The sequence below is a fragment of the Anolis sagrei genome, chromosome X, assembly GCF_037176765.1.
Source record: "Anolis sagrei isolate rAnoSag1 chromosome X, rAnoSag1.mat, whole genome shotgun sequence".
In the NCBI taxonomy this organism is placed as follows: domain Eukaryota; kingdom Metazoa; phylum Chordata; class Lepidosauria; order Squamata; family Dactyloidae; genus Anolis; species Anolis sagrei.
The window spans coordinates 79430848-79457083 of NC_090034.1; the positions used below are offsets into that span (position 1 = coordinate 79430848).

General features: G+C 42.6%; 1 protein-coding gene across 2 annotated transcripts in view; it reads right to left on the reverse strand.

Moving 5' to 3' along the window:
- Positions 1-1655: 1655 nt before the first annotated feature.
- Positions 1656-26236, reverse strand: part of TCEA3 (transcription elongation factor A3) — a 58704-nt gene continuing 34123 nt past the window's right edge. Inside the window, exons 4-13 of one of the 2 annotated variants that reach the window (XM_067460563.1) lie at positions 24412-24550; positions 22686-22757; positions 18516-18575; positions 18332-18412; positions 15792-15952; positions 13608-13669; positions 11472-11621; positions 8265-8411; positions 5720-5791; positions 1656-2114 (exon numbers count right to left, since the gene is read on the reverse strand). In XM_067460563.1, the coding sequence (XP_067316664.1) occupies positions 2106-2114; positions 5720-5791; positions 8265-8411; positions 11472-11621; positions 13608-13669; positions 15792-15952; positions 18332-18412; positions 18516-18575; positions 22686-22757; positions 24412-24550 (953 nt within the window). In that variant the 3' untranslated portion in view covers positions 1656-2105. The remainder of the gene's footprint in view (positions 2115-5719; positions 5792-8264; positions 8412-11471; positions 11622-13607; positions 13670-15791; positions 15953-18331; positions 18413-18515; positions 18576-22685; positions 22758-24411; positions 24551-26236) is intronic. The other variant, XM_067460564.1, reaches the window with a different exon arrangement.

The window sequence follows — 26236 nt, forward strand, 5'->3', positions numbered from 1 at the left end:
GGCAAAAAAAATATGGGATTTTGGCCTGCATCAATTGGAGCCTAGTGCCTAGATCAAGGGGAGTCATGCACCCCCTCTATTCTATTCTGCCTTGGTCAGACCACTTTATCTGGAGTCACACTGTGTCCAGTTCTGGGCACCTCCATTGAATGGAGATATTGACTCTAAGCTGGAATGTGTCCAGAGGAAGAGGGTGACTCAAAGGATCAAGGGTCTGGAGAACAAGCCATATGAGGACAGAGGGGCTTCAAGAGCTGGGCATGTTTAGCATTCAGAAGAGAAGGCTGAGAGGAGACATGATGAGGGCCATGGATCAAGATGAGAGGGGAAGTCACAGGGAGGAGGGAGCAGACTTGTTTTCTGCTGCCCTGGAGACTAGGACACAATGGAGCAATGGCTTCAAACTACAGGAAAGGAAGGAGATTCCCCCTGAACATGAGGAAGAACTTCCTAACAGTTCTGTTCAGCAGTGGAACTCTTTCTCTCTCTTTGCCCCAGAATGTGGTGGAGGCTCCTTCTTTAGAGGCTTCTAAACAGAGGCTGGATGGCCATCTGTTGGGATGCTTTGAATGTGATTTTCCTGCTTCTTGGCAGAATTGGGTTGGACTGGATGGCCCATGAGGTCTCTTCAGCTTTAGGATTCTATGCTCTAGAGTTTGTGTGTGTGTGTCAGGAGTGACCTTAGAAACTGCAAGTCGCTTCTGGGTGAGAGAATTGGCCATCTGCAAGGATGTTGCCCAGGGGATGCCCGGATGTTTGATGTTTTACCATCCTTGTGGGAGGCTTCTCTCATGTCCCTGCATGGGGAGCTGGAACTGACAGAGGGAGCACAACTAACTCTCCCTGGATTCGAACCGCTGACCTATCAGCCAGCAGTCTTGCTGGCAGAAGGGTTTAACCCTTAATTTTTTAAACAGAGGGCCAGGTCACAGTCCCTCAAACTGTTGGAGAGCAGGATTATAATTTGAAAAAAAAAAAAACCCTGAATGAATTCCTATGCGCTCTGCACATATCTTATTTGTAGTGCAAAACACTTTAAAACAATACAATAATTAAAATGAAGATCAATTTTAACAAATATAAACTTATTAGTATTTCAGTGGGAAGTGTGGGCCTACTTTTGGCTGATGAGATAGCGTTGTTGTTGTTGTTGTTGTGTGCTTTCAAGTCGTTTCAGACTTAGGTTGACCCTGAGCAAGGGCCGGGTAAATGACCTTGGAGGGCCATACCTGGCCCCTGGGCGTTAGTTTGAGGACCTCTGGTTTAACCCATTGCACCACTGGGGGCACGGTGTTTTCCGTCAGCATAAAGCAATTTCACAGGACAAGATAGACCAATAACAACATAGGGAGTGAAATTGTACCTTGGAGAATGCTTTCTTCTTCATACACACAAGACCTGGCCTTCTATGATATTGTGGAGGCAATGTGGCTGATGCCATTGCTTTCTCCTGGGGTGCAATCCACCTGGGTCTTTGCTAGAAAGTCAGTGTCCTAAAGCAGCCTCCAAATATGTGGCACCCTCTACTTGCACCTGGTATGAGATTCAGCTTTTGAGAACCAAATCAGAACTTTGTATTTTCAATGCTACCTAGAATTTGCACCAAGAGCTGACTAAATTGTTGCCAGTTGTGCCAAGAAGTTCTGCAGGGCAACTGAAGCACCACACTCTAGACTTTTTTTTAATGGTGATATCCTGCACACACCGCCTGCACCCTTGAATGTGGAAATGCTTGCAATACATTGTCCAAAGCCCGTACTTCCAAATCTATCTTTGCAATCTTAAGGTGTAGGATTTGTTAAAAGAAGATGAAAAAGAAGCAAAAAGTCTCAAATGTGTGTTCAGTACAGAATTCCGCATTATAGTTGCAGAACACAATGCCAGCCTTGTCATCATCACATCACTGCACCACCAAAATCATTGCCAGATCATCCTTCCCCTGATTCATTCATTCCTATTGCATTTAAGAGAAATTGAAACTCCAAGTGAAGGATTTTCTCTCTTTTTTCTGTTTTTTCAGCAAACATGGAAGATTATTTGCTTTCTTCCGCTGTCACCGGGCAGCATTTTCTTCATCCATGGCTGGCATACGAACGTATGGAGCATCAACAAAACTGCAAGACAGAGCACAGTCACCATAAATTACAAAAAAAAAGGAAAAACTGCAATTATGTTAGCACTGCCTTCTGAAATGTATGTGGAATTTAAAAACAGCATTCACTCAAACACAAGTCAGTGAAAGCTTTACTTTCCTCATCTCCCCCACCACCTTATTGTTCTTTTTTCTTTCTCTCTGTGCTTCTTTCCTCCTCTGCCTCCTTTTCCTCTAGCAAGAAAATAATATAGTGTAAAAGATTTCAAATGTAAAATATGAAGTTGGGAGCGCAAAGCACAAGGAGGGGTCGGACTGGTATTTGAAAACTAAATACAACCGTCAGTAACACATAACTGGAAGCTGGGGAGGAGCCATGCTGTCAGAATAGCTAGATGCGTTCCTGTTTCCTCTGAATGGATTTATAAACCATTCCCTAAAAACATTTCAGGGATTTAAAAACATAACTGGAATCTGAACTATACAATCTCCAGGAGTCCCATCCAACACTATTTGTTGTGGACTGCTATTCTGATTCTGAGGGTGGATAAAAAAGATGCAGCGCTTGGGGATTTGGAGCTAAGTAGTGATGGAGAAAAGGTGGCAGACATATCAGAATCCCTATGTTTTAGGAACATTGAAGGGAGAAAGAAGTCAGAAGGAGATCAGCTAGGTTAGCAGAGAAATGCTAGAGCAGTGGTTCTCAACCTTCCTAATGCCGTGACCCCATAATACAGCGCCTCACGTTGTGGTGACCCCCAACCATAAAATTATTATTATTGCTACTTCCTGATTGTAATTGTGTTATTGTTATGAATCATAATGTAAATATCTGAAATGCAGGATGTATTTTCATTAACTGGACCAAATTTGGCACAAATACCCAACAACAGTGCTCCATGCCATCATGTCAGCCACATGAGCTTGGAAGTGTCTATGGACAACACCGGCTCTTTGGCCTAGAAATTGAGCACCAACTCCCAGAGTTGGACACGACTGGACTTAATGTCAGGGGAAAACTTTTACCTTACCTTACCCAATATGCCCAAATTTGAATACTGGTGGGGTTGGAGGGAGAATTGATTATGTCACTTGGGAGTTGTAGTTGCTGGGATTTATAGTTCACCTACAATCAAAGAGCATTTTGAACTCCACCAATAATGGAATTGGACCAAACTTGGCACACAGAACTCCCACGACCAACGAAAAATACTGGAAGGGTTTGGTGAGCATTGACCTTGAGTTTTGGAGTTGTAGTTCACCTACATCCAGAAAACAATGATGGATATGGACCTAACTTGGCACGGATACTCAATGTGCCCAAATGTGAATACTGGTGGAGTTTGGGGAAAATAGACATTGGCATCTGGGAGCTACTGGGATGTATAGCTCCCCTGCCATCAAAGAGCTCGGGTGAGCAGGGGCCGGGCAGAAAGGCTGCCCAAATGGCAAGGCCGTGAGGGTAGCCCTCCACCTGGCCCCCGTGCCCTTCTGAACTCAAGGCCTTACGCGAAGGGTCCCTCGCCTGCCCCGCAGCCCTGCCTGCCAGCGGGAGAGCGATGCAGGCGAGGGACACCTGGCACAAGGCCTTGCGTCAAGGGGCCCTCACCTGCTCCGCACCCCTGCCTGCCGACGGGAGAGTGATGCAGGCGAGGGACGCCTCGCGCAAGGTGGAGGAGCTGACCCGGAAAGCCTGGCTGTTTCCCTGGCATGGTCTGGCAGCCATTTTGAGGAAGCGGAGGGGTGGGACCAACCGAGGTGCCTTTGCGACCCCCAGAAAATGGCCTAGTGACCCCCCTGAGGGTCGCGACCCCCAGGTTGAGAACCGAGTGCTAGAGACAGCTATGCCGGGAAGTTCAGGGCTATAAATTAGCAGCAAAGTCAGGGGCTCAGTTCTGGCTGCAACTGACCTACTTCAGGGGGGTTCCTGCTCCAAGCACCGTGTCTCCGTTCCAGTGTCAGATCCTGCTGTAGGCTCTTGGCTATGGACATTTGTTTATGCAACTTGTAAGCCTGTTTATCAAAGACTTTAATTTCTGTCTGATGTGAAGACTTCTGTTTTATGTTTGCTTGAAGACTGTGCATTATTGTCTGGATTCTACTTTCTGTTTCACTTATTGCATTATATTTATTTTGGCTGAAATAAATTCCTTTTATTTACTTTCATTTGTGTCTAAGGCTGTTTCTGGAGTAAAACTGGACAGTGTTGCTCGTTGCCAGGACAATAAAGACAGATTATCCAGTAACTTTAAAGTCTACACTTGAAACTCATTCACTCCCTAGTGGTAGATCTGTTTTATCTCACCTTTTCCCCATGGGTGCGACAGAGAGGTGTTTACAAAATTACTCAAATCTAATTCAACTTAGTTAACTATAAATATAACACTATACATTAACTATGAGATAGTTACAAAAACACTTTAAAACATGGAATGGGTGGATACTTCTGACAGACGTAATGAGAACCACCAACCTTGAGTTCACTCAAAAGGAGAGGCACAGCAGCTACAGCCCTGTTGGTGACCTGCTTGCTTTGGACATCACAGAGGCGGTAATCTTAATCTCTTGCACAATACTACCACCACCACTACACTGGGTGTGCAGCTGCAAGGGCTAGCTGAACTTATCTGAATTTCCAGTGAGTTGTTGGAGCTTTAAGAGATGGCTGTAGCCCCCTTCTCCAAACTGAAGCTGGGATGATGCCAGCGTGCCTTCTCCTCTCCATTATTAAATGTTGATAGGTGCATTTTGGGCATGGGACAGACACAGAACTACATGTAGGACACTCTGTCGGTACAGTGTAGGATTACAGCTAATTTGCCAGACTAAGAGCTGTTGTAACCCCTAGATGAGATGGATTAGAATTAAGAAGGGTCAACTAGGGGCTATTCTAACCCCTAGATGAGCTGGATTAGAGCTACGAAGACTCAACGAAGGGCTATTTTAACCCCTAGTGGAGCTAGAATAGAGGTAAGAAGGTTTGACTAAGGGCTATTCTAATCCCTAGTGGAGCTAGACTGGAGCTAGGAAGGCTCGACTAAGGGCTATTCTAACCCCTAGAGGAGCTAGACTAGAGCTAAGAAGGGTCAACGAAGGGCTTTTCTAACCCCTAGTTGAACTGGACTAGAGCTAAGAAGGCTCAACTAAGGGCTATTCTAATCCCTAGTGGAGAGAGACTGGAGCTAAGAAGGGTCAACTAAGGGTTATTCTAACCCCTAGTGGAGCTGGACTAGAGATAAGAAGGCTCAACTAAGGGCTATTCTAATCCCTACTGGAGCAAACTAGAGCTAAGAAGGCTCACCGAAGGGCTAGTCTAATACCTAGTGGAGCTAAACTAGAACTATGAAGGCTCAACTAAAGGCTGCTGTAACCCCTAGTTAAACTAGACAAGATCTATGAAGGCTCAACTAAGGGCTGCTCTAACCCCTAGATGAGTTGGTTGAGAGCTAAGAAAGCTCAACCAAGTGCTGCTCTAACCTTAGTTGAGCTAGGCCAGAACTAAAAAAGAAGTTCCCAATCTCTGGATCAAGAGATTTAACAATTAAATAAGACAGAACTAAAAAGAAGAAACTGGTTTCTAGAGAGACTACTTTCTGTAGGTTCTTAAGGATGCAGGAAAATACAGACCTTCCATCGGTTCCCACATTCATTGCAGAGGACAAATGTCGTCATGGGCTCATCAGCACTCCGTGTTTGCACCTGAAGGAGAAAGTCAACTCAGATCAGGAAAATGTTACGATTTGGTTTTATATGTGAGTTTATTTTTGGCACATGTTGGTCTATTTTGGGGTTTGGATGGTTTGATGGTGTGTATTTATTGCTGTATCAGGCATTGCACGTTTGCCTTTTTGTGTTGGAATCTGCCTTGAGTCCCCTCGGGAAGATAGGGCGGAATATAAATAAAGTTTATTTTATTTTGTTATTTTATTTATTTTATTTATTGCTTTTCTAAGCAAATATGAGCTGCAAAATGAGAGTTGCAAATCCTGCCTCTATTTCAAAGGGTTTATTCCCAACTCAACTGCAAGTCACTTTTCACTGCTAAACTACATCAGGACAACCTGATTTCTACAATGTGAATGCATTAGGTAAATGAAGAATATCTGCTTGATTTGCATACTTCTGCTAACAAAAGAAAGGTCAGAGAACTAGGCAGGATGCCCTCCCTACAGCTCCCATCAGCTCCAGTCAGTATGGACAGGAAGATAATTGTAGCTCCAGTCATCTGGTCGGTGCCCTATTGAAGAAGACTGGATCTAAATGTTATATAAGGAACAGAAAACCACCTGTTCAGATCACTGCAATCATTGAGGCTCATTAAATAGTACCAGGAAGGTGCAATGGATGAAAAAAAGGTTTCAAATCTCATTACAAAATTAGGGGGAACCAGCGTTTCATTTCTACTAGAACGTTTCTACTAGATCATCTGGGGAGGCCCTGCTCTCAGTCCGACCTTCTTCGCAAGCATGATGGTTGGGGACGAGAGATGGGGCCTTCTCAGTGGTGGCACCTCGGCTGTGGAACTCCCGCCCCAGCGACATCAGGCAGGCTCCATCTCTTCTGGCTTTCTGAAAAAAGCTAAAGACTTGGCTTTGCATACAAGCATTCGAAGAATAAGTTACTACGGGTTTCGACAAAGTCTGAATTAAGGATTTGACCAAGGTTATTGGGTGAATGGAACTATGTACCTTATATGTTTTTAATCTGTATACTGTTTTATGTGTTTTATTGATTAACTGTTAATCATTTTAACTGTGGGATATGTTTTTACTGTTTATTGTTAGTTTTTACCGGCATTGAATTTTTGCCGGAGCTGTAAAGCTGCCTTGAGTCCCCTTGGTTAAGAAAGGTGGAGTAAAAATGAAATAATAAAGAAAGAAAGTGTTTGTTTGTTTGTTTACTGCTTTTACATCCCGCCCTTCTCACCCTGAAGGGGACTCAGGGCGGCTCAAAGTTTCTAAAGCATTGTTAGTAAAAATGTCATTATCATAACAAGAGTAATGAAATTTCATTACTTTTCGTTAAGTAATTGAGCAAATGGGGAAACTTCAAGGGTTCATTTCTCACTCATTTTTAGAGCTACCGCGATGAAACTTGCTAATATTGTTCCACGCATTTTCTAGTTAGCCCGCCAAGTTTCAGAATGTTACACATCCACTAATTTTTGGAGAATTTTTGAATTTGTTTTACAAACAATATATATATAAAAAAAACTACAAGAGTTATCTACTTGAATTGTATATACAACGCAAAAGATAATAAGAGCATCATTCCCCCCCCCCCCAATTTTCAGAAAGACTCACACATCTACTGATTTTTGAGGAGTTTTAAAAGTTTAGACAAAAACATTACCCCCCCCCCACACACACACACACGCACAAAGCCACAACAGCAATCTCCTTGAATGCCTGCCTAACTGTGTTTATATGACACACAATTAACCATAGAACTTCAACTTAGTACAGATTTATACTATTACTTACTTATTTTAGTCCTCTTTGCAGATTCAATAATTGTATTTATTATTATTATTAGACTCACTCTAAACAGCTGACTGCTGCATCCCTCATTGGGTTTTCTGATGCTGAGTACTGCATTCTGCATTCTCTGCAACAGGGGGTCTTGCCTTCCCAAACTACATTTCCCAGAATGCTGTGTTCTCAGTCTCCGGCCCAACTCTGCTAGTCCCACCCCAGCTGTCCTTCCTTATGGCGACTGTCAAAGAAAGCAGCCTGGGTCTTACTTTAAACAAACAATTGCTTTTTTGTTGCCAAAGTTGCTTAATGCTTATATTGAAAATTAAACTGACTTTGGGAGGCATCTGAATGTTACAGAATCTTAACAAAAATGCTTTGATTAGTGTTTTGATTCTAACATTTCCTCCCCCTTTCATGCATGTTTCTAATATTGATTTGCATGCACAAATTTAATTAATTTGATCTGATTTATGAGGAATAACTATAATTTTGCACAGCCCTAAATAGTACATTAAGGTAGTTTGTAAAATAAGTGCTTGAACCATATTAATCTCAGCTTCAAAGCTATTTATGTGAAGAACCCTGAAGTTCTGAAGCATCTTCTCATTAAACCTGCAAACTCTGTTCCTAATCTAATATATCTGGGCTCTTCCTGTAAACTCAAAGATCTCAATTCCCCATCCAGCTTCGCACACCTGATTATATGTGCAATTCTTCTTCTTGCATTTCCCACACTGGAAGAGGTCAGTGGTGGTGCCGCCCGTCTTTGCCATCTGATGCTCTCGGATGGCCTCTTGGGTCATGGCATTACGCAGCTCCTTCAGCTCGTCACTAGCCATTTCCTAAAAATGCACAAGAGGATCAGAATTCCTGAAACATCAGACACAATTAGTACAACACAATTCTATATCGCCTGAGTAAAAGCAAAGTATACATTGTGAGCAAAGCAAAACGTTGAAAGTTCCTTTTTTGGTATTGTAGCCCTGAGAGTCCCTCAGCCAAGACAGAAATTGTGAAAAAAGAAACTGCCAAACTCTGGTGCTAATCCCAGTGCCTTTAGTATATGTACATATCTTTGGATAGCAGAGAGAGGCGGGTAAGAAATAAAATTATTATTATTACTAGCCATCCCTGCCATCCCTGCCACACGTTGCTGTGGCCCAGTCTGTATTTATGTGTGTATATTTTTGTGTATATACTGGGCACAATTGCTACCGGGCACAAGTCAAAGTGCTGGCCTTAGCCTATAAAGCCCTAAACGGTTCTGGCCCAACTTACCTGTCCGAACGTATCTCCTCCTATAAACCAGCTAGGATATTAAGATCGTCTGGGGAAGCCCTGTTCTTGGTCCCGCCTGCATCACAAGTACGGTTGGCGGGGACGAGAGACATGGCCTTCTCAATGGTGGCCCCTCGGCTGTGGAACACCCTTCCCACAGAAATTAGATCGGCCCCCTCCCTGTTAGCATTTCGGAGGAAAGGTTGTTTGAGCAGGTATTTGAATAGGCAGTGTAACGAATATAGGAATGTGGAACAATCAGATTATGAGACTGGATCTTGATTTTAACTAAGAGACGAGATGAGATGTTATGTTTATTGATTGTCATAATGTTATACTTTTAAATTGTACTTAACTGTTTTTATCATGTTTAAGTATTGTATTTGCTATTGTTAACCGCTCTGAGTCGCCCTGAGGGCTGAAAAGAGCGGTATACAAATATAGTAAATAAATAAATAAATAAATAAATAAATAAATAAATAAATAAATAAATGTGTTTGCATATATATATATATATATATATATATATATATATATAATATGTGTGTGTGTGCACGTATATATTATACGCATATATATATATATATATATATATATGTATGTATGGTATTTTTATTTTTCGCTTTTTAAGTCTCTTCTGCTGTGTTTTTTGGTGTTTTTATGAGTGATGGTCACTCGTTGGCCTGATATGTGTCTTGTGTCCAAATTTGGTGTCAATCCATCCACTGGTTTTTGAGTTATGTTAATCCCACAAACAAACATTACATTTTTATTTATATAGATTTTTATTGTATTGTCGAAGGCTTTCAGCGCTGGAATCACTGGATTGCTGTAAGTTTTTGGGCTGTATAGCCATGTTCCAGAAGCATTCTCTTCTGACGTTTCGCCTGCATCTATGGCTAGTTTCCAACAGACCTCACAACATCTGAGGATACCTGCCATAGATGCAGGCCAAATGTCAGGAGAGAATGCTTCTGGAACATGGCCAGACAGCCTGAAAAACTTACAGCAACCCAATTATTGTTATCAACATCATCATCATCATTACTGAGAAGTGTGATTGGAATTGATGCAAAGATGGCGGAGGAGCAGGCAGCACCATCAGACATCTGTAGTTTGTTTGTTTGCTCTATCACTAACCAGTAATTGCTGCTAATCACGTAAGTCCTTTTTACTGCACCATTTGGTCTTTGATCAATGTGCTTAAGATAAGCTCTAAACCAACACAGAATTATAGAAGCATAGTGTAGGAAGAGACAACACAAGCCATCTAGTCCAACCCCCTGACATGCAGGAATAGCATAATCAAAGTATCCACGCCAGATGGCCATCCAGCCTCTGTTTAAAAGCTTCCAAGGAAGGAGCTTCCACTGGACCTTAAAGCAGGAAGTTCCACCGTTGAACAGCTCATACAGTCAAGAAGTTTTTCTAAAGTACAATGGAATCTCCTTTCCTGTCATTTGAACCCATTGCTCCTAGTTTCAAGAGCAGGAGAAAACAAGCCTGCTTTCCCTTCCTTACGACACTCTGTCACTCGCTGGAACACCTCAGCAAGCAAGAGTCCAAAAGTGGCAGGCTCAATCCCAGAACTTCAATCAATGGCTGATACCAAATGAGAGACTCCCCTCTGGGCACAGAGAAGACTGGGCAACTTGGAAGGCGCTGAACAGACTGCGCTCTGGCACCACGAGATGCAGAGCCAACTTCAAGAAATGGGGCTACAAAGTGGAATCCACGACATGCGAGTTTGGAGAAGAGCAAACCACTGACCACCTGCTGAGATGCAACCTGAGCCCTGCTACATGCACAATGGAGGACCTTTTTGCGGTAACACCAGACACACTCCAAGTGGCCAGCTACTAGTCAAAGGACATTTAATCAACTACCAAGTTTGCAAACTTTGTGTATTTTTATCTGTTTGTTTGTTTTGTTCTGTTAGAATGTAATACAATGGTCTGGTTGCCCTGACATGATAAATAAAACCTATTTATACATGGCTCTCATGTCTCCTCTCAACTTTCTCTTCTGCAGGCTAAACAGACCCAGATCTTTAAGACGCTCCACGTGATCAAAGGTCTGGAGACCATGAATTCCTCCTCTATGGTTCTATGATTCATGGTCTCCAGACCTTTGATCATTTTAGTTCCCCTCAATGGACTTCTTCCAGCTTAGTTTGTGGTGCCCAGAATTGGACACAGGGTGATTCCAGGTAAAGAGGTTGGACTAAAGCGGAATAGAGACACAATGACTTCCCTCAATCTGGACACTAGACTACTTTAGATGTAGCCCAAAATCCCATTGGCTTTTTGAGCTGCTGCCTCATACTCTTGGCTCATGTTCAACTTGCTGTCCACAAAGATCCCAAGATCTTTCTCACATAGACTGTTGTGGAGCTAGGAGTCCCGCATTTTGTATCTTTGCATTTCAATTTTCTGAATCAGTGTCATATGTTACTATTTGATTTTGGCCAATCAGCTCTCTAATCTGTGAAGGTCATTTTGAGTTCTGACCCTGTCTTCTGGAGTATTAGCTCTCCCTTCTAATTTGGTCCCATCTGCAAACTTAATAAGCATGCCCTCTGAACTTCCATGCAGGTCATTAATAAACATGTTCTGCAAGCTTACTTCTGCTGTCATCTTTGCAATGCGGCTGGCTGATATGGCTCCACAAAGCACATTCCTCCGCAAACCGGGATTCTTGGGGTCTTTCAGGTTGCTGATCCGGCTCCTCACTCTGTTACGGTACTTCATATCTGTGCCCCTCAATTCCTGGTAGATATGTGTTCACGTCAAGGAATCACAGAGCAAGCACACAATAGATGAAGTAAAGGGGAGTAGAATAGAAGGGATGCAGCTTAGCGTCATTTTGAGTCCAGGGATCCCATACTTGATTCCTACAAGCTGGCTTTTTACAAGGCAAGAAATGAAAGCCTAAAGTGATCACTTTTTTTTTTTTTGGTCATGTCAGGAGTGACTCCTGGTGTGAGAGAATTGGCCGTCTGCAAGGACGTTGCCCAGGGGACGCCCGGATGATTTGATGTTTTTATCATCCTTATGGGAGGCTTCTCTCATGTCCCCGCATGAGGAGCTGGAGCTGATAGAGGGAGCTCATTCACCTCTCCCCGGATTCGAACCTGTGACCTGTCAGTCTTCAGTCCTGCCAGCACAGGGGTTTAACCCACTGCGCCACCGGGGGCTCCACAAGGTGATCACTGAAATACTGCCTCTAGTTTATGCAATGTTGAATCTCCAAATTACACAGATTACCTAATAGTGTGGACCAAACCAAATTTCTGAGCTTGCTGTCTTAAAATGCATCCTCAATATTGACATTCAATAATCCCCTTACAAGCAAAGGCAACAATGACATTTTTTCTGTCTCGCTATTGAAGAATGTGTAGACCAGGGGTCCCCAAACTACGGCCCGCGGGCCAATTCCGGCCCACCAAGGGCACTTATCCAGCCCACGGAGGAGGAGCCCCCCCCCCCAGTGCCCGTCCCTTGGCTGGCTCACGCTATCTGTCAGGCGCGATGGGCAGCGTGAGCCAGCCAAGGGCAACTGCTCCGCGTGACCTACTCGCCTGTAAAGCACCTCGCAAGGTGCTTTACGCGTAAGTAGGCCGCGCGGGGCTGCTCCTCCCTTGGCAGGCTCACACTATCCGTCAGGCCCGATGGGCAGCGTGAGCCAGGCAAGGGCAGCTGCTCCACGTGGCCTACTCGCAAGGTGCTTTACATGCAAGTAAGCCACACGGGGCTGCTCCTCCCTTGGCAGGCTCACGCTATCCACCAGGCCCGATGGGCAGTGTGAGCTAGCCAAGGAAAGCTGCTCTGTGTGGCCTACTCACGCGTAAAGCACCTCGCAATGTGCTTTACACGCGAGTAGGCCACGCGGGGCTGCTCCTCCCTTGGCAGGCTCACGCTGCCCATTAGGCCCAATGGGCAGCGTGAGCCAGCCAAGGGAGGCTGCCCCGGTGCTCCATGCAGTCATGCTGGCCACATGACCTTGGAGGTGTCTACGGACAATGCCGGCTCTTCGACTTAGAAATGCAGATGAGCACCACACCCCAGAGTCAGACACGACTGGACATCATGTCAGAGGAAAACTTTTAACTAGGAAAATTGTGGAAGATCCAGGGTGGGAGAAAGAACTCTTGTCTGTTGGAAGTAGGGTAGGTATGAATGTTTCAATTGGCCACCTTGATTACCATTTCATAGCCTGACAGTTTTTAGGGAGAATCCTTTGTTGAGAGGTGATTAGCTGGCCCTGATTGTATCTTGTCTGGAGTTCCCCTGTGTTTGAGCGTTGTTCTTTATTTACAGTTATAATTTTAGAGTTTTTTTTAATACTGGTAGCCAGATTTTGTTCAGACTAGAAATAGGAAGATTTCCCATTCTCTGCTCCTGGAATTACTGCCTAAAGAGGGCTAGAAAGAACCCCCTCTAAGGGCCCTTCCACACAGCAAAATAAGATATGTACAATGTGCATAGGAATTTTTTTATTGATTTTTTTTTTTTACAAAAACTATAGTCCGGCCCTCCAACGGTCTATGGGACAGTGAACTGGCCCCCGGTTTAAAAAGTTTGAGGACCCCTAGTGTAGACCTTCAGACAGTGTTGGATGATACTTGCCATAAGCCTTAGCCAGGCTGACCAATGGTGGGAGATTGTAAGAGTATTGTCCCACCAACATCTGGAAAGTCCCACATTCCCCCAGCTCTATTCTAGCTTATACTGACACCTGAGCAATTCAACCATCTACAGGATATGATCTTCTATTTCGGCTGCCATCTTATCACAATTGATTCCAAACTCCTTGTAATCATCTGCAAAGAGAAAAAGATGCAAAGAATCAGGAAAAGTAAACTACATGAAATATATATATCTATTTAAATAAAAATGTAATGTTCGTTTGTGGGATTAACAGAACTCAAAAACCACTGGACGAATTGACACCAAATTTGGACAGCATACACCTAACAACCCAATGTATGTCTTTCACTCAAGAAAAAATTATTTTGTCATTTGGGAGTTGTAGTTCTTGGGATTTATAGTTCACCTACAATCAAAGAGCATTCTGAACTCCATCAGTGATGGAATTGAACCATACGTGGTATACAGGATTCCCATGACCAACAGAAAACACTAGAAGGGTTTGGTGGACATTGACCTTGAGTTAGGGAGTTGTAGTTCACCTACATCCAGAGAACACTGTGGACTCAAACAATGATGGATCTGGACCAAATTTGGCACAAACATTCCATATGCCCAAATATGAACATGGAGTTTGGGGGAAATAGACCTTGACATTTGGGAGTTGAAGTTACTGGGATTTATAGTTCACCTACAATCAAAAAACATTCTGAACCCTACAAACGACAGAATTGGGCCAAACTTCCCACACAGAACCCCCATCACCAACAGAAAATACTTAAGTCCATCCAGTCCAACTCCCTTCACCAGGGCAAGAAAATGTAATCAAAGCCCTTCTGACAAAGAGCCATCCAGCCATAGATATAGATATATGATTCACACACAGTGAGAGATATAGTATCACAGATTTGAAAGGGACCCCTGAAGAAGAACAATGATATGTTGCATGTTCCAGAGTAGGTAAAGCAGACAATCTCCACATCAACACTGAGAAAGAAACAACAAGAATTTATTTTCCAGAACACCAGACTGGGCCACAGCAATGCGTAGCAGGGGACGGCTTGTGTGTGTGTTTGTATATATATGTGTGTGTGTGTGTATGTATGTATGTATGTGTGTGTGTTTGTATGTGTCTGTATGTGTGTGTGTGAATCAATGGATACAGAATCCATGGGTATGGAAGGCAACTGTATAATTTATATTGGGTTCCCTACTTTCAATGTTTAAAGTCCATATTTGAAGTGGGTTGTATGTTTTGCACACACACGCACACACACACAAAACACATGAAAACAATGATATGTTGCATGTTCCAGAGTAGGTAAAGCAGACAATCTCCACATCAACACTGAGAAAGAAACAACAAGAAATACTGTTTACCCACAAGCATAAAGACATTACTTATATTAAAAACTAACACTTTCTCATTACTTTATTTTCCAGAACACCAGACTGGGCCACAGCAATGTGTGGCAGGGGACGGCTAGTGTGTGTGTATATATGTATGTATGTGTGTGTGTGTGTCTATATATATATATATATATATATATCGGTACAGTGGACCCTTGTTATTTGCTGAAGTTTGATTCCAGGACTTCCATAGATACCAAAATCTATGGATGCTCAAATCCCATTATATACACTAGCATATTAAAATGGTGTCCCTATGTATGTATGTGTGTGTATGTGTAAGTGTGTGTGAATCAATGGATACAGAATCCATGGATATGGAAGGCAACTGTATATTTTATATTGGGTTCCCTACTTTCAATGTTTAAAGTCCATATTTGAAGTGGGTTGTATGTTTTGCACACACGCACACACAAAACACATGAAAACTGCTTGTGGTTTTTTTCATTTACAGGTGAGAAAATGGTGGTGGAATATTTGAAAAAAATGACCCTTGACTTATCCACAGGTCATATCAAAATCCATAAGTTTCGCTTTAAAACCTGCCGTCGACTTATATATATGATTATATACCAGGCATGGGCAAATTTGGGCCCTCCAGGTGTTTTGGACTTCAACTCCCACAATTTCTAACAGCCTACCAGTTGTTAGGAGTTGTGCGAGTTGAAGTCCAAAACACCTGGAGGGAGGGCCCAGGTTGCCTAGGCCTGGTATATATGGTAATCTAAGCGCTGAAGCCACAAGGAAAAAAAGCATAGCACATGGTCCCACCTAAAAGGCTAAATAATGCCTTTCTGGTTGCTTTTCTCATTTGTAACTATGAATTGGAGCATCCAACATTTGAAATATTTCCCAAGGCAAAGCAGAGCTAATTTTTATTCTCACCATCCATTTTGAGAGCTGCGGAAATCATTTCAATGCATTTGTCCCGGACAGAGTCTCCGGTCAGATAACAAGACGCCAAGAAGCAGACGGAAGAAGCAAATGTCGGAGTCATTGGGCTGGTGGGTGACTTGGGACTCTCAAGCTTAGGCTTGCCACTGGATCTGAAAGAGGCAGCAAGTGACAGGTCTTCACATAGGTAGACGTTGGTAAAAACTGCGAGTTTGAACCATCGTAATAAATCCACCGGGGACAGCTCAAAGCATATGCTTGGACATTTTGGTGCTAGCCATACCGGCATGCTTTCTGGATGGATTGCAAATAAACAGCTGTGACTGCTTGCACTCCTGCTGAGTGTGTTCAATTGGGAACTTTGGGCTTTAGTGTAAACACTTACCAGGCATGGGCCCTCCTTAACCACAGTCCTAGTCTAAATTCAACCTCAATATAATAGTAATAGTAATAATAATAATAATAATAATAATAATAATAATAGTAATAGTAATAATTAGGGTTGAGCAATCCGGGTAAACTGCAATCCATTTCGGTGTCCTGGATTTCCGTGGGGGGTACCAATCTGTCTTTCGGGAGCCTCCAGAATTCAGGAGGACAGAAATCTGTTTTCTATCTGGGAAGCGGAAAGATTTATTTCCTATCTGGAACATTATGGGGGAGAGGGGACTTCCCAGGCTCCCCTTCCCGTCATTTTAAGAATCGCTTGTCCTTATATCCTTCATAGAATCATAGAATCAAAGAATCAAAGAGTTGGAAGAGACCTCATGGGCCATCCAGTCCAACCCCCTGCCAAGAAGCAGGAATATTGCATTCAAATCACCCCTGACAGATGGCCATCCAGCCTCTGTTTAAAAGCTTCCAAAGAAGGAGCCTCCACCACACTCCGGGGCAGAGAGTTCCACTGCTGAACGGCTCTCACAGTCAGGAAGTTCTTCCTCATGTTCAGATGGAATCTCCTCTCTTGTAGTTTGAAGCCATTGTTCCGCATCCTAGTCTCCTTCATTAAGAGCTGGATTAAAAGCATCAAAGTTAAGAAATCTCGCTTCCTGGGATCCTTTCCCTTCTGTCTGTAGAAGAGACCGGGTTTAATAAAAGGCTTAAGAAGCTTTGCTTCCTGGGATCCTTTTCCTTCTAGCAGCTGCCCCTCTCCCCACACTGACCATGTAACCAAAAGAAACCAAAAGCAGCAGGTTTTTGGCAACCACTGTTTTGTTGCATCCGGTAAAAAAAAAAATGGCGGCGGAGCCCATGCCATTACGGGCTTCCGAACAAGCTGAAGGCAAACATCCAAAAAGAATCCATGTACAAGCCTAATAATAATATCATATTTTATCAATTCTTAGACACCATTCATTGTAAGAATGCATGCACATCCAGCCAGTTTTAATCATAAATTTTAAATGTGCATCCTGTGTTTTAATCTTTGTTCTGTGTATTCTAAAGAAATACATTTTACTATGTGCATTTTAAAGAACATTTAAAATAATTATGTGGCTTAACTATTTTGCAAACCACCTCAAGCCATGAGGACAGGCAAGTAAGAAATAAAATAATAATAATAATAATAATTATTATTATTATTATTATTATTATGGCCAATCACCAAATGCTGCTTCTTAGATAAAGGTAAAGGTTTCACCTGACATTAAGAAAAAGCAATTCAATACATGGTACTGTTATGTGGTAATTACTGTATTTACAAATTTAGCACCAAAACATCGCAATGTATTGAAACAGCTGTGGATCCGGGCGGGAGGCAGACTGCGTTGGATCATACAGAAGGCTGGATGAGCAAAGATTGGATAAGCGAGACTCTACTGTAATAAATAGACTCAAAAGACTTATAAACAACCAGAACCGAGGGTTAAACTAAATAAACACCATAAACACAAGAAGTCAAACCAATTAAACACAATACATTAATAGTATAGTATAATGTATTACATCATCAGGCTGAGACAGGTGTCCTATGTCTGGGCGAGAATGTGTGTAAGATATGCTAGTCCTCCCCCTCTCCATAAACTAGGTGCCCTTCTGAAAGTGACAACAGAAGAAAGCAAGCATAAAAGTGCTCAAGGGGAATGCCTTTTGCATGCTTTCATGCCTTTGAGGACTTTCTGAGTGATTTTAAGGCAGGTCCATCTTATGCTAAAACAAAAATGAGTTTACGTTAAAGGTGTTGCCACATTCTCTTGTTCCTCCACCTACTTTCTCCTTTTTTAGAAGGTCAAAACACCTGACTGTGGCAGCCTTTACCACTCAACTCCCGACTCCAGCAGCCCCATATTTATTTATATTTAATGGATTACAATGCAATTTGGTGTTTTGTGTCAAAATGCAAAAAAAGGGAAAAGGAACAAGAAGGGGTCAGACGGCGAAGACTCTGTGCCTTTTGAGAAGTTGTTAAAATAACCTTACTGGACTGCAACTATGGAAAAAACTTCTCCAAGCTTGCCAAATTAACTTAAGTGCAATTTTTAAAAAAATCAGAAATATGTGATATTATCACAGCTAAAAGATGGGCTTACCTGTCTCCAGACAATCTCCTGGGAGAGGAAGGAGAGGAAGAGGAGGCCACCATGGAAGAGAGTGAGTCTTCTGAATCTCTCCTTTATACGGAAGCAAAGAAGACACAAGTTGCAAACAGGGCCATGGAAAGGGAAAGACGGCGCACTATAAAAAGACAATTCGAGGTGTAAAAAGCCCCCATACCTTTCTTTCCTGATCTCCAGGTGCAGCTTTTTGGAGGCAGACGAAGCACCTTTGGAATCCCTGCATATAAAGGATAGAATCTGATATTCAGGCATGCCAGATCCTGAGGATTATATCCACTACTTCTCACAGGAGAGTGGAAATCAAGTGCATAAAGGAAAATATTAACCAAATGGTATGGAACCCCAATTAAATTAGCTCACGTAACTAAATCAGCCCCAAAATTATGTTGGCACAGATGCAGAGAAATTGGTTCCTATATGCATATGTGGTGGGAATGCGACAAAGTACAAACATTTTACAACAAGATAAAGAAGGAAAGGGAAGAATTAATTGAGCATAAATTGGAGTTGAATAAAAAGAATTCTTCATCCAGAAAGTAAAGGTTTCCCCTTGACATTAAGTCTAGTCGTGCCCAACTCTGGAGAGTGGTGCTCATCTCCATTTCTAAGCCAAAGAGCCAGCACTGTCCACAGACACCTCCAGGGTCATGTGGCCAGCATGACTGCATGGAGTGCCGTTACCTTCCCACAGAAGCAGTACCTATTGATCTACTCACATTTGCATGTTTTCAAACTGCTAGGTTGGCAGAAGGTGGGGCTAACAGTGGGAGCTCACACCACTCCTGAATTGAAACCGCTGGCCTTTTGGTCAGCAAGTTCAGCAACTCAGCAGTTTAACCTGCTGCAACACTGGGGGCTCCCGAAAGTAGATGATAACAACAACAAAAACAATAATGATTTTATTTCTTACACACCTCTCCCTGCAGCTCAAGGCGGGTTACAACACAATTAAAAAACATGAGCAATGCAAAAATTCAACGAACATACACATTTCTATAAAAAATGCACATTAAAGCTACATTTCTATACATAATAAGAATAAGAATAAGAATAAGAATAATAACAATAATTTTTGTCGTGTCAGGAGTGACTGCAAGTCGCTCCTGGTGTGAGAGAATTGGCCGTCTGCAAGGACGTTGCCCAGGGGACGCCTGGATGATTTGATGTTTTTTATTTATTTATTTATTTATTTCGTATACTTCTACCCCGCCCTTCTCAACCCCTGAGGGGGGACTCAGGGCAGCTTACAAAAAGGCACATCTTGGTGCGCACACAAATACAATAACATATAAAAACAGTAATAAATGGTCAACAGTTAAAACAATAAAACAACAATTTATCATTCTTGTGGGAGGCTTCTCTCATGTCCCCGCATAAGGAGTTGGAGCTGATAGAGGGAGCTCATTCGCCTCTCTCCGGATTCGAACTTGTGACCTGTCGGTCTTCAGTCCTGCCGACACAGGGGTTTAACCCACTGTGCCTCCGGGGGCTCTAATAATAATAATAATAATACTTTAGTTATAATCCACCCTCTCTTCCTAAAGGGACTCAGGGAGGTTTACAGTAATAACAAGATGGCAAACTCAATATAACTTATAACAATCAAACAAGGATTGGCTCAATGAACATAATACACAAAAAATCAGACTAATTAATATACAATACCTTAAAAGAGCAATATATTACAAGATATAGCATATAACGTAACATATCAACTAGCTGAGGAAAAATATCCGTTGTCAGGGCGGGAGTATGGGTCAGATATATTAATCCTCCTCCTGGGTTGCTGTGTTTTCTGGTCTGTATGGCCATGTTCCAGAAGCATTCTCTCCTGCCCACTTCTATGGCAGACCTTTGAGGATGCCTGCTATAGATGCGGGCAAAACATCAGGAGGGAATGCTTCTAGAAAATGGCCAGACAGCCCAGAAAACTCACAGCAACCCGTGATTCTGGCCATGAAAGCCTTCGATAATCCTCCTCCTCTTCGTAAGCTAACTTACACAAATAGGTCTTTAAAAGCTTTTTAAAGGAGGGGAGAGAGGGAGCAATTTTTAGTTCTTTCAGGAGAGAGTTCCAGAGGCAGGGAGCGGTCACTGAGAAGGCCCCCTCTCTCATTCCCACCAGCCATATTTGAGACGGGGTGGACCAAGAGTCAGGCCTCCACCACACACTGAAGTGCTCGTGCCGATTTATACAAGGAGATGCGGTTTTTCAGACAGTCTGGGCCTGAACCGTTTAGGGCTTTATAGGTAATGATTTGCACTTTGTATTTAGCCTGGAAGTAGACCGGCAGCCAGTGGAGCTGCTGTAACATGGGATTGTCCGCTCCCTGCACGGCACCCCAGTTAGTAATGTGGCCGCCGATCTCTGCACCGGTTGCAGCTTCCAAACTATCTTCAAAGGCAGCCTCACATAGAGAGCATGAAGCTGACTTTGAGAGGCTTCCGAGATTTACAGAATTCAAACAAAAGTATTGGGTAAATTTTGATTCTTAAATTTTTGGCGCACGTATTGGATATTGCGTCGTAAGTACGAATTTAACGAATTTGATACGTCTTACGATGACTAATAAAAAATTGCACACGCCTAATAGATATAATAAAGGCATGGCACCTGGGTGTTGCTTTCAAGAGAAAAAGAGACAGTACTGCTTACTTCTTGGGAGGAGAGCAATGACCAATCTCAATAAAATAGTGAAAAGTAGAGACATCACACTTGCAAAGAAGATCCGCATAGTCAGAGCAATGGTATTCCCCATAGTCACCTATGGATGCGAGAGCTGGACCTTAGGGAAGGCTGAGTGAAGGAAGACAGATGCTTTTAAACTGTGGTGTTGGAGGAAAGTTCCGAGAGTGCCTTGGACCGTAAGAAGATCCAACCAGTCCATGCTTCAGGACTTGTTGGGGGGTTACACTCCCCCTGAAGATGCAGGTTCGCAGCTTGGGTGTGATCTTGGACTCATCGCTGAGCCTGGAACCTCAGGTTTCAGCGATGATCAGGGAAGCATTCGCACAGTTAAAACTTGTGCGCCAACTGCACCCGTACCTTGGGATGTCTGACTTGGCCACGGTAGTCCACACTCTGATTACATCCCGTATAGACTACTGCAACACTCTCTACATGGGGTTGCCTTTGAAGACTGCTCGGAAGCTTCAAATGGTCCAATGCTCGGCAGCCAGGTTACTAACAGGAGCGGCACTCAGGGAGAATACAACTCCTCTGTTGTGCCAGCTCCACTGGCTGCCAGTTTGCTACCGGCACAATTCAAAGTGCTGGCGTTAGCCTATAAAGCCCTAAACGGTTCTGGCCCTACTTACCTCTCCGAATGCATCTCCTCCTATGAACCAACTAGGACATTAAGATCATCTGGGGAGGCCCTGCTCTCAGTCCTGCCTGAATCACAGGCGCGCCTGGCGGGAACGAGAGACAGGGCCTTCTCAGTGGTGGCCCCACACCCTTTCTGCAGACATCAGATCGGCCCCCTCCTCACTGACATTCCGGAGAAAAGTGAAGACCTGGCTGTTTGAAAAGGCATTTGACTAAGCAGTGCAACTGATTGATTAGCAGACCATGGAATAATGCATAACGAGACTGGATTCTGATTCTAGTGATGAGATCTGATGGATTTGTTATATTGATGTATTGATATATCGTTGTATTGATGTTTACTGTTTAATTAACTTGTTATGTGATCGCTTTTAAATACCCAATAACCTTGTATTTTGTATACTGAAACTGTTGCTGTTAACCACTTTGAGTCGCCTAAGGGCTGAGAAGAGTGGTATACAAATAAAGTAAATAAATAAATAGTCAGAGCAATGGTATTCCCCGTAGTCACCTATGGATGTGAGAGCTGGACCATAGGGAAGGCTGAGTGAAGTCAGATAGATGCTTTTGAACTGTGGTGTTGGAGGAAAGTTCTGAGAGTGCCTTGGATTGCGAGAAGATCCAACCAGTCCATACTTCAGGAAATAAAGCCCGACTGCTCACTGGAGGGAAGGATAGTAGAGGCCAAGATGAAGTATTTTGGCCACATAATGATAAGACAGGAAATCTTAGAGAAGACAATTATGCTGGGGAAAATGGAAGGAAAAAGGAAGAGAGGCTGACCAAGGGCAAGATGGATGGACGGCATCCTTGAAGTGACTGGCTTGACCTTGAAGGAGCTGGGGGTGGTGACGGCCGACATGGAGCTCTAGCATGGGCTGGTTCATGAGGTCACAAAGAGTCAGAAGTGACTGAATGAATGAACAACTGCAATACTATGACTCAACCACATTGTGTTTACATTCCCCTTTAAATGTTCCTTCGATTAGCAAACTGTACCTGTCTGGCTTGGGGACCATAGATGAAGAACTTTTTGGCTCTGACTCCTGAGAGATGGACTTGTTCAATTTTCTGGAAAGAGAAAAATAAATAAATCTGGAGAGGTCAAAGAACAGTTAATGCCTTTCATGCCTGAGACACTCAAACGTCAAGTCAGTGCAGGCACTCTAAAATGTTTCCCTGCCTTTCAAACATGTCAAAGGACTCTTCAGAGGGACTTGTGAAGAACAAACAAACATTAGGAATGGAGAACAGCACAGCCATGCTTCCGTTCTTACCATTTCCCATCTCAGAAGAATTAATGACCCTTCCTCTCTTCCCACATAAGAACGAATATTAACTAACATAGATTGTGTGGCTTGTTTGCATGTTGGGAAGATGTAGACTTTCCTTTGGGAAAGAAAAAGCAGGATATAGCTACCAATACCAATACTAACAATAATGTTATTGGGTTGCACCAGCCATTAATCCAGCCACTATGGCTAAAACGCCATTTCCTCTAAAATAAGACAGGGACTTATATTAATTTTTGCTCCCAAAGATGCACTAGGTCTTATTTTCAGGGGATGTCTTATTTTTCCATGAAAAAGAATTCAAATTTATTGCTGAACAAAAAATGAACATTGTATACTGTACAGTAGTTGTCTGGTCTCACTGGTTGCCTGACTCACACACAGGGCCACAAAATTAAGGGCTGTAAAGTCCCTGGGTAGGTCTTACTTTCGTTATATTTAGCAAAACCTCTACTAGGTCTTATTTTCAGGGGATGTCTTGTTTTTCCACGAAGAAGAATTCAAATTTATTGTTGAACAAAAAAATGAACATTTATTATATATGGTACAGTAGTTGTCTGGTCTCACTGGTTGCCTGACTGACACACAGGGCCACAAAAAATAAGGGCTGTAAAGTCCCTGGCTCCCACACACTGTCGGAAAACTGTCACAATCTCCCACAGCAGTTCCTGGACCACTTGTACATCTGGGACGGTACTGAAGTTTCTGGCCACCAGGGGGAGCATGCTTCCAAACAAAAACTTTGCTAGGTCTTACTTTCGGGGAGGCCTTATATTTAGAAATTCAAGGGATGTCTTATTTTTGGGGAAACAGGGAACCTTCTTATTCAGACAGGCTTTTAAATAAGAAGGTTTAAAGATCAATTCAGGGGTGCTGTGTTTTTTAATCTTCCGCATGCTTTGAATTCATTTGAATGGTTTTTAAATACTGTTTATATTTATTACTGTTTTAATGTTTGCATATTTGTATATTTAAAATTTTGTGCTAATGTTTTATGTCAAGCCACTTTGAGTCCCCTTTGGGAGAGACAAAGTAGGGTATAAATAATAATAATAATAATAATAATAATAATAATAATAATAATTGTATATTTTAAATTGTGTGCTAATGCTGTTATATTGAGCTGCTTTGAGCCTTGTTCAGGAGAGATAAAGCAGGATAATAATAATAATAATAGTAATAATAATAATAATAATAATAATAAGTAAAATTGTATGTTAATGCTTTTATGTCAAGCCACTTGGAGTCCCCTTCGGGAGAGGCAAAGCAAGGTACAAATAAATATAAATATAATAATAATAATAACAACAACAACAATAATAATAACAACAACAATATAATAATAATGGGTTTCTGGGACTTGCAGTCCAACATATGGCTGGGTGAATGTGCCACTATTTGCACCAAAGGATCCCTAACATGGCAATCAATACCGCTCTTTTTGCTTTCCATCCGGACTTTTGCAAAGTTCTGTGTGGCGAGAAAGTGCCTCTTCAGCTTTCGGACCCAGGCTATGGTTTGCCTTTTCTCTCTTTTTCTCCTCTTTTTTACTCTTCTGGGATTCCGACGACTCTGAAAGAGAAAATGAGATCCAACATGTTTGATTTGCTGTCATTAATAGACTTCTGGGTGAAGGATTAATAACAGATTGACATCTCTGCACAGAATTCACATCAGTGAGAGCTTTGGCAGAGAAAGCTGTGTTTGGAAGCAGTGATGAGTTGGCTGCGAGAGAGCAGACTAAAAGTGAATCCTGCAAAAACTGAGATACTCTGGACCAGCCAGCCACCAGAATTAATCCAGTCTCTGCCTTATTTCGATGGGGAAGTTCTGGTTCCGTCTTCCACTGTTAAAAGCCTTGGGGTTGTGTTGGACTCAATGCTGACGATGGAGGCCCAGATCATTGCCATAAGTAAGCAGGCCTTTTTTCATCTTCGCCAGGCAAGGAAATTGGCATCCTACATTTCGGTAGAAGCACTGGCAACGGTAATCCACGCAACAGTCACCACTAGGTTGGACTATTGCAACGCCTTATATGCCAGCCTTCCGAAGTCAGCAACCCAGAAGATTCAGATGGTTCAAAATGCGGCGGCCAGGCTGCTAGCGGGATCATCTATAAGATCCCATATTACACCGATTCTGCAACAACTGCATTGGCTACCAATAGAACATCGGATCTCTTACAAGATACTGATCCTGACATTTAGAGCTCAAAATGGCCAAGGACCTTTATATCTTAGGGACCGCCTCATTCCTTTTTTCCATCAGTGGTCACCTCGATCCACCCAGGAACATCTCCTATACATACTGGGCCCTAGGGAGGTATACCTGGAAGCTACAAGGCGTAGAGCTTTTTCAACCTATGCTCCAATTCTGTGGAACTCATTGCCTCCATATATTAAAGCAATGTCGGAGTTGCAACCTTTTGTAAAAGTGCTCAAGACTTGGCTGTTTGGTTGTGCATTTAAGTAATCAGATCTAATTCGCCAAATAGTCACTGTTGAATGTTTTTATGTTGAATGTTTTTATATTGTGAAATGCTATTTTAAATTGTAAGTCGCTCAGAGCACCTTGGTGGAGAGCGACTAATTAAGAAATAAAGTGAAGTGAAGTGAAGAAAGAGGGAGTACCAGTTTGACTCTGAAAGAGAAAATGAGATCCAATAGGTTTGATTTGCTGCCATTAATGGACTTCTGGGTGAAGGATTAATAGCAGATTGACATCTCTGTGCAGAATTCACAGTAGAGAAAGCTTTGGCGGAGAAAGAGGGAGAACCAGTTCCGGAGGGAGGAGAGAAGCTGGACTTGCTCTCATAGGCTCAGCTTTGCTCAACTCCTTGTGAACTTTGTTTACTTGAAAAGAACATGACTAAGGTAAGAGGGAAAAAGTCTTCTTGGCTACTAGATCTATGGAGACTGTTGTACCATTGGTATATATTGCCAGAAAAGTTGTTTACATTTGTAACTTGGTTCCAAAGTACAGTACTCCCTCATATCCATGGAACATGTATCCTCATTTTCACTTATCCATGCTTTCTCTAGGCATTTTCTAGGGCCTCAAACACAGCTCTATAACATTATTGGGTCAAAAGTCCTTCCTTCTATAGTTTGCTACTGTTTTGTGTATCCAAATAGTCAAGGAACATATTCCCCAGTATATATGGGGATCGAAGCAAAATAGCTTCATATTTCACCATTTTTGACAGATGTGAAAAAGCAGAGGATTTTAAAGATTTTTATTAAGACCAGAACTGGATAC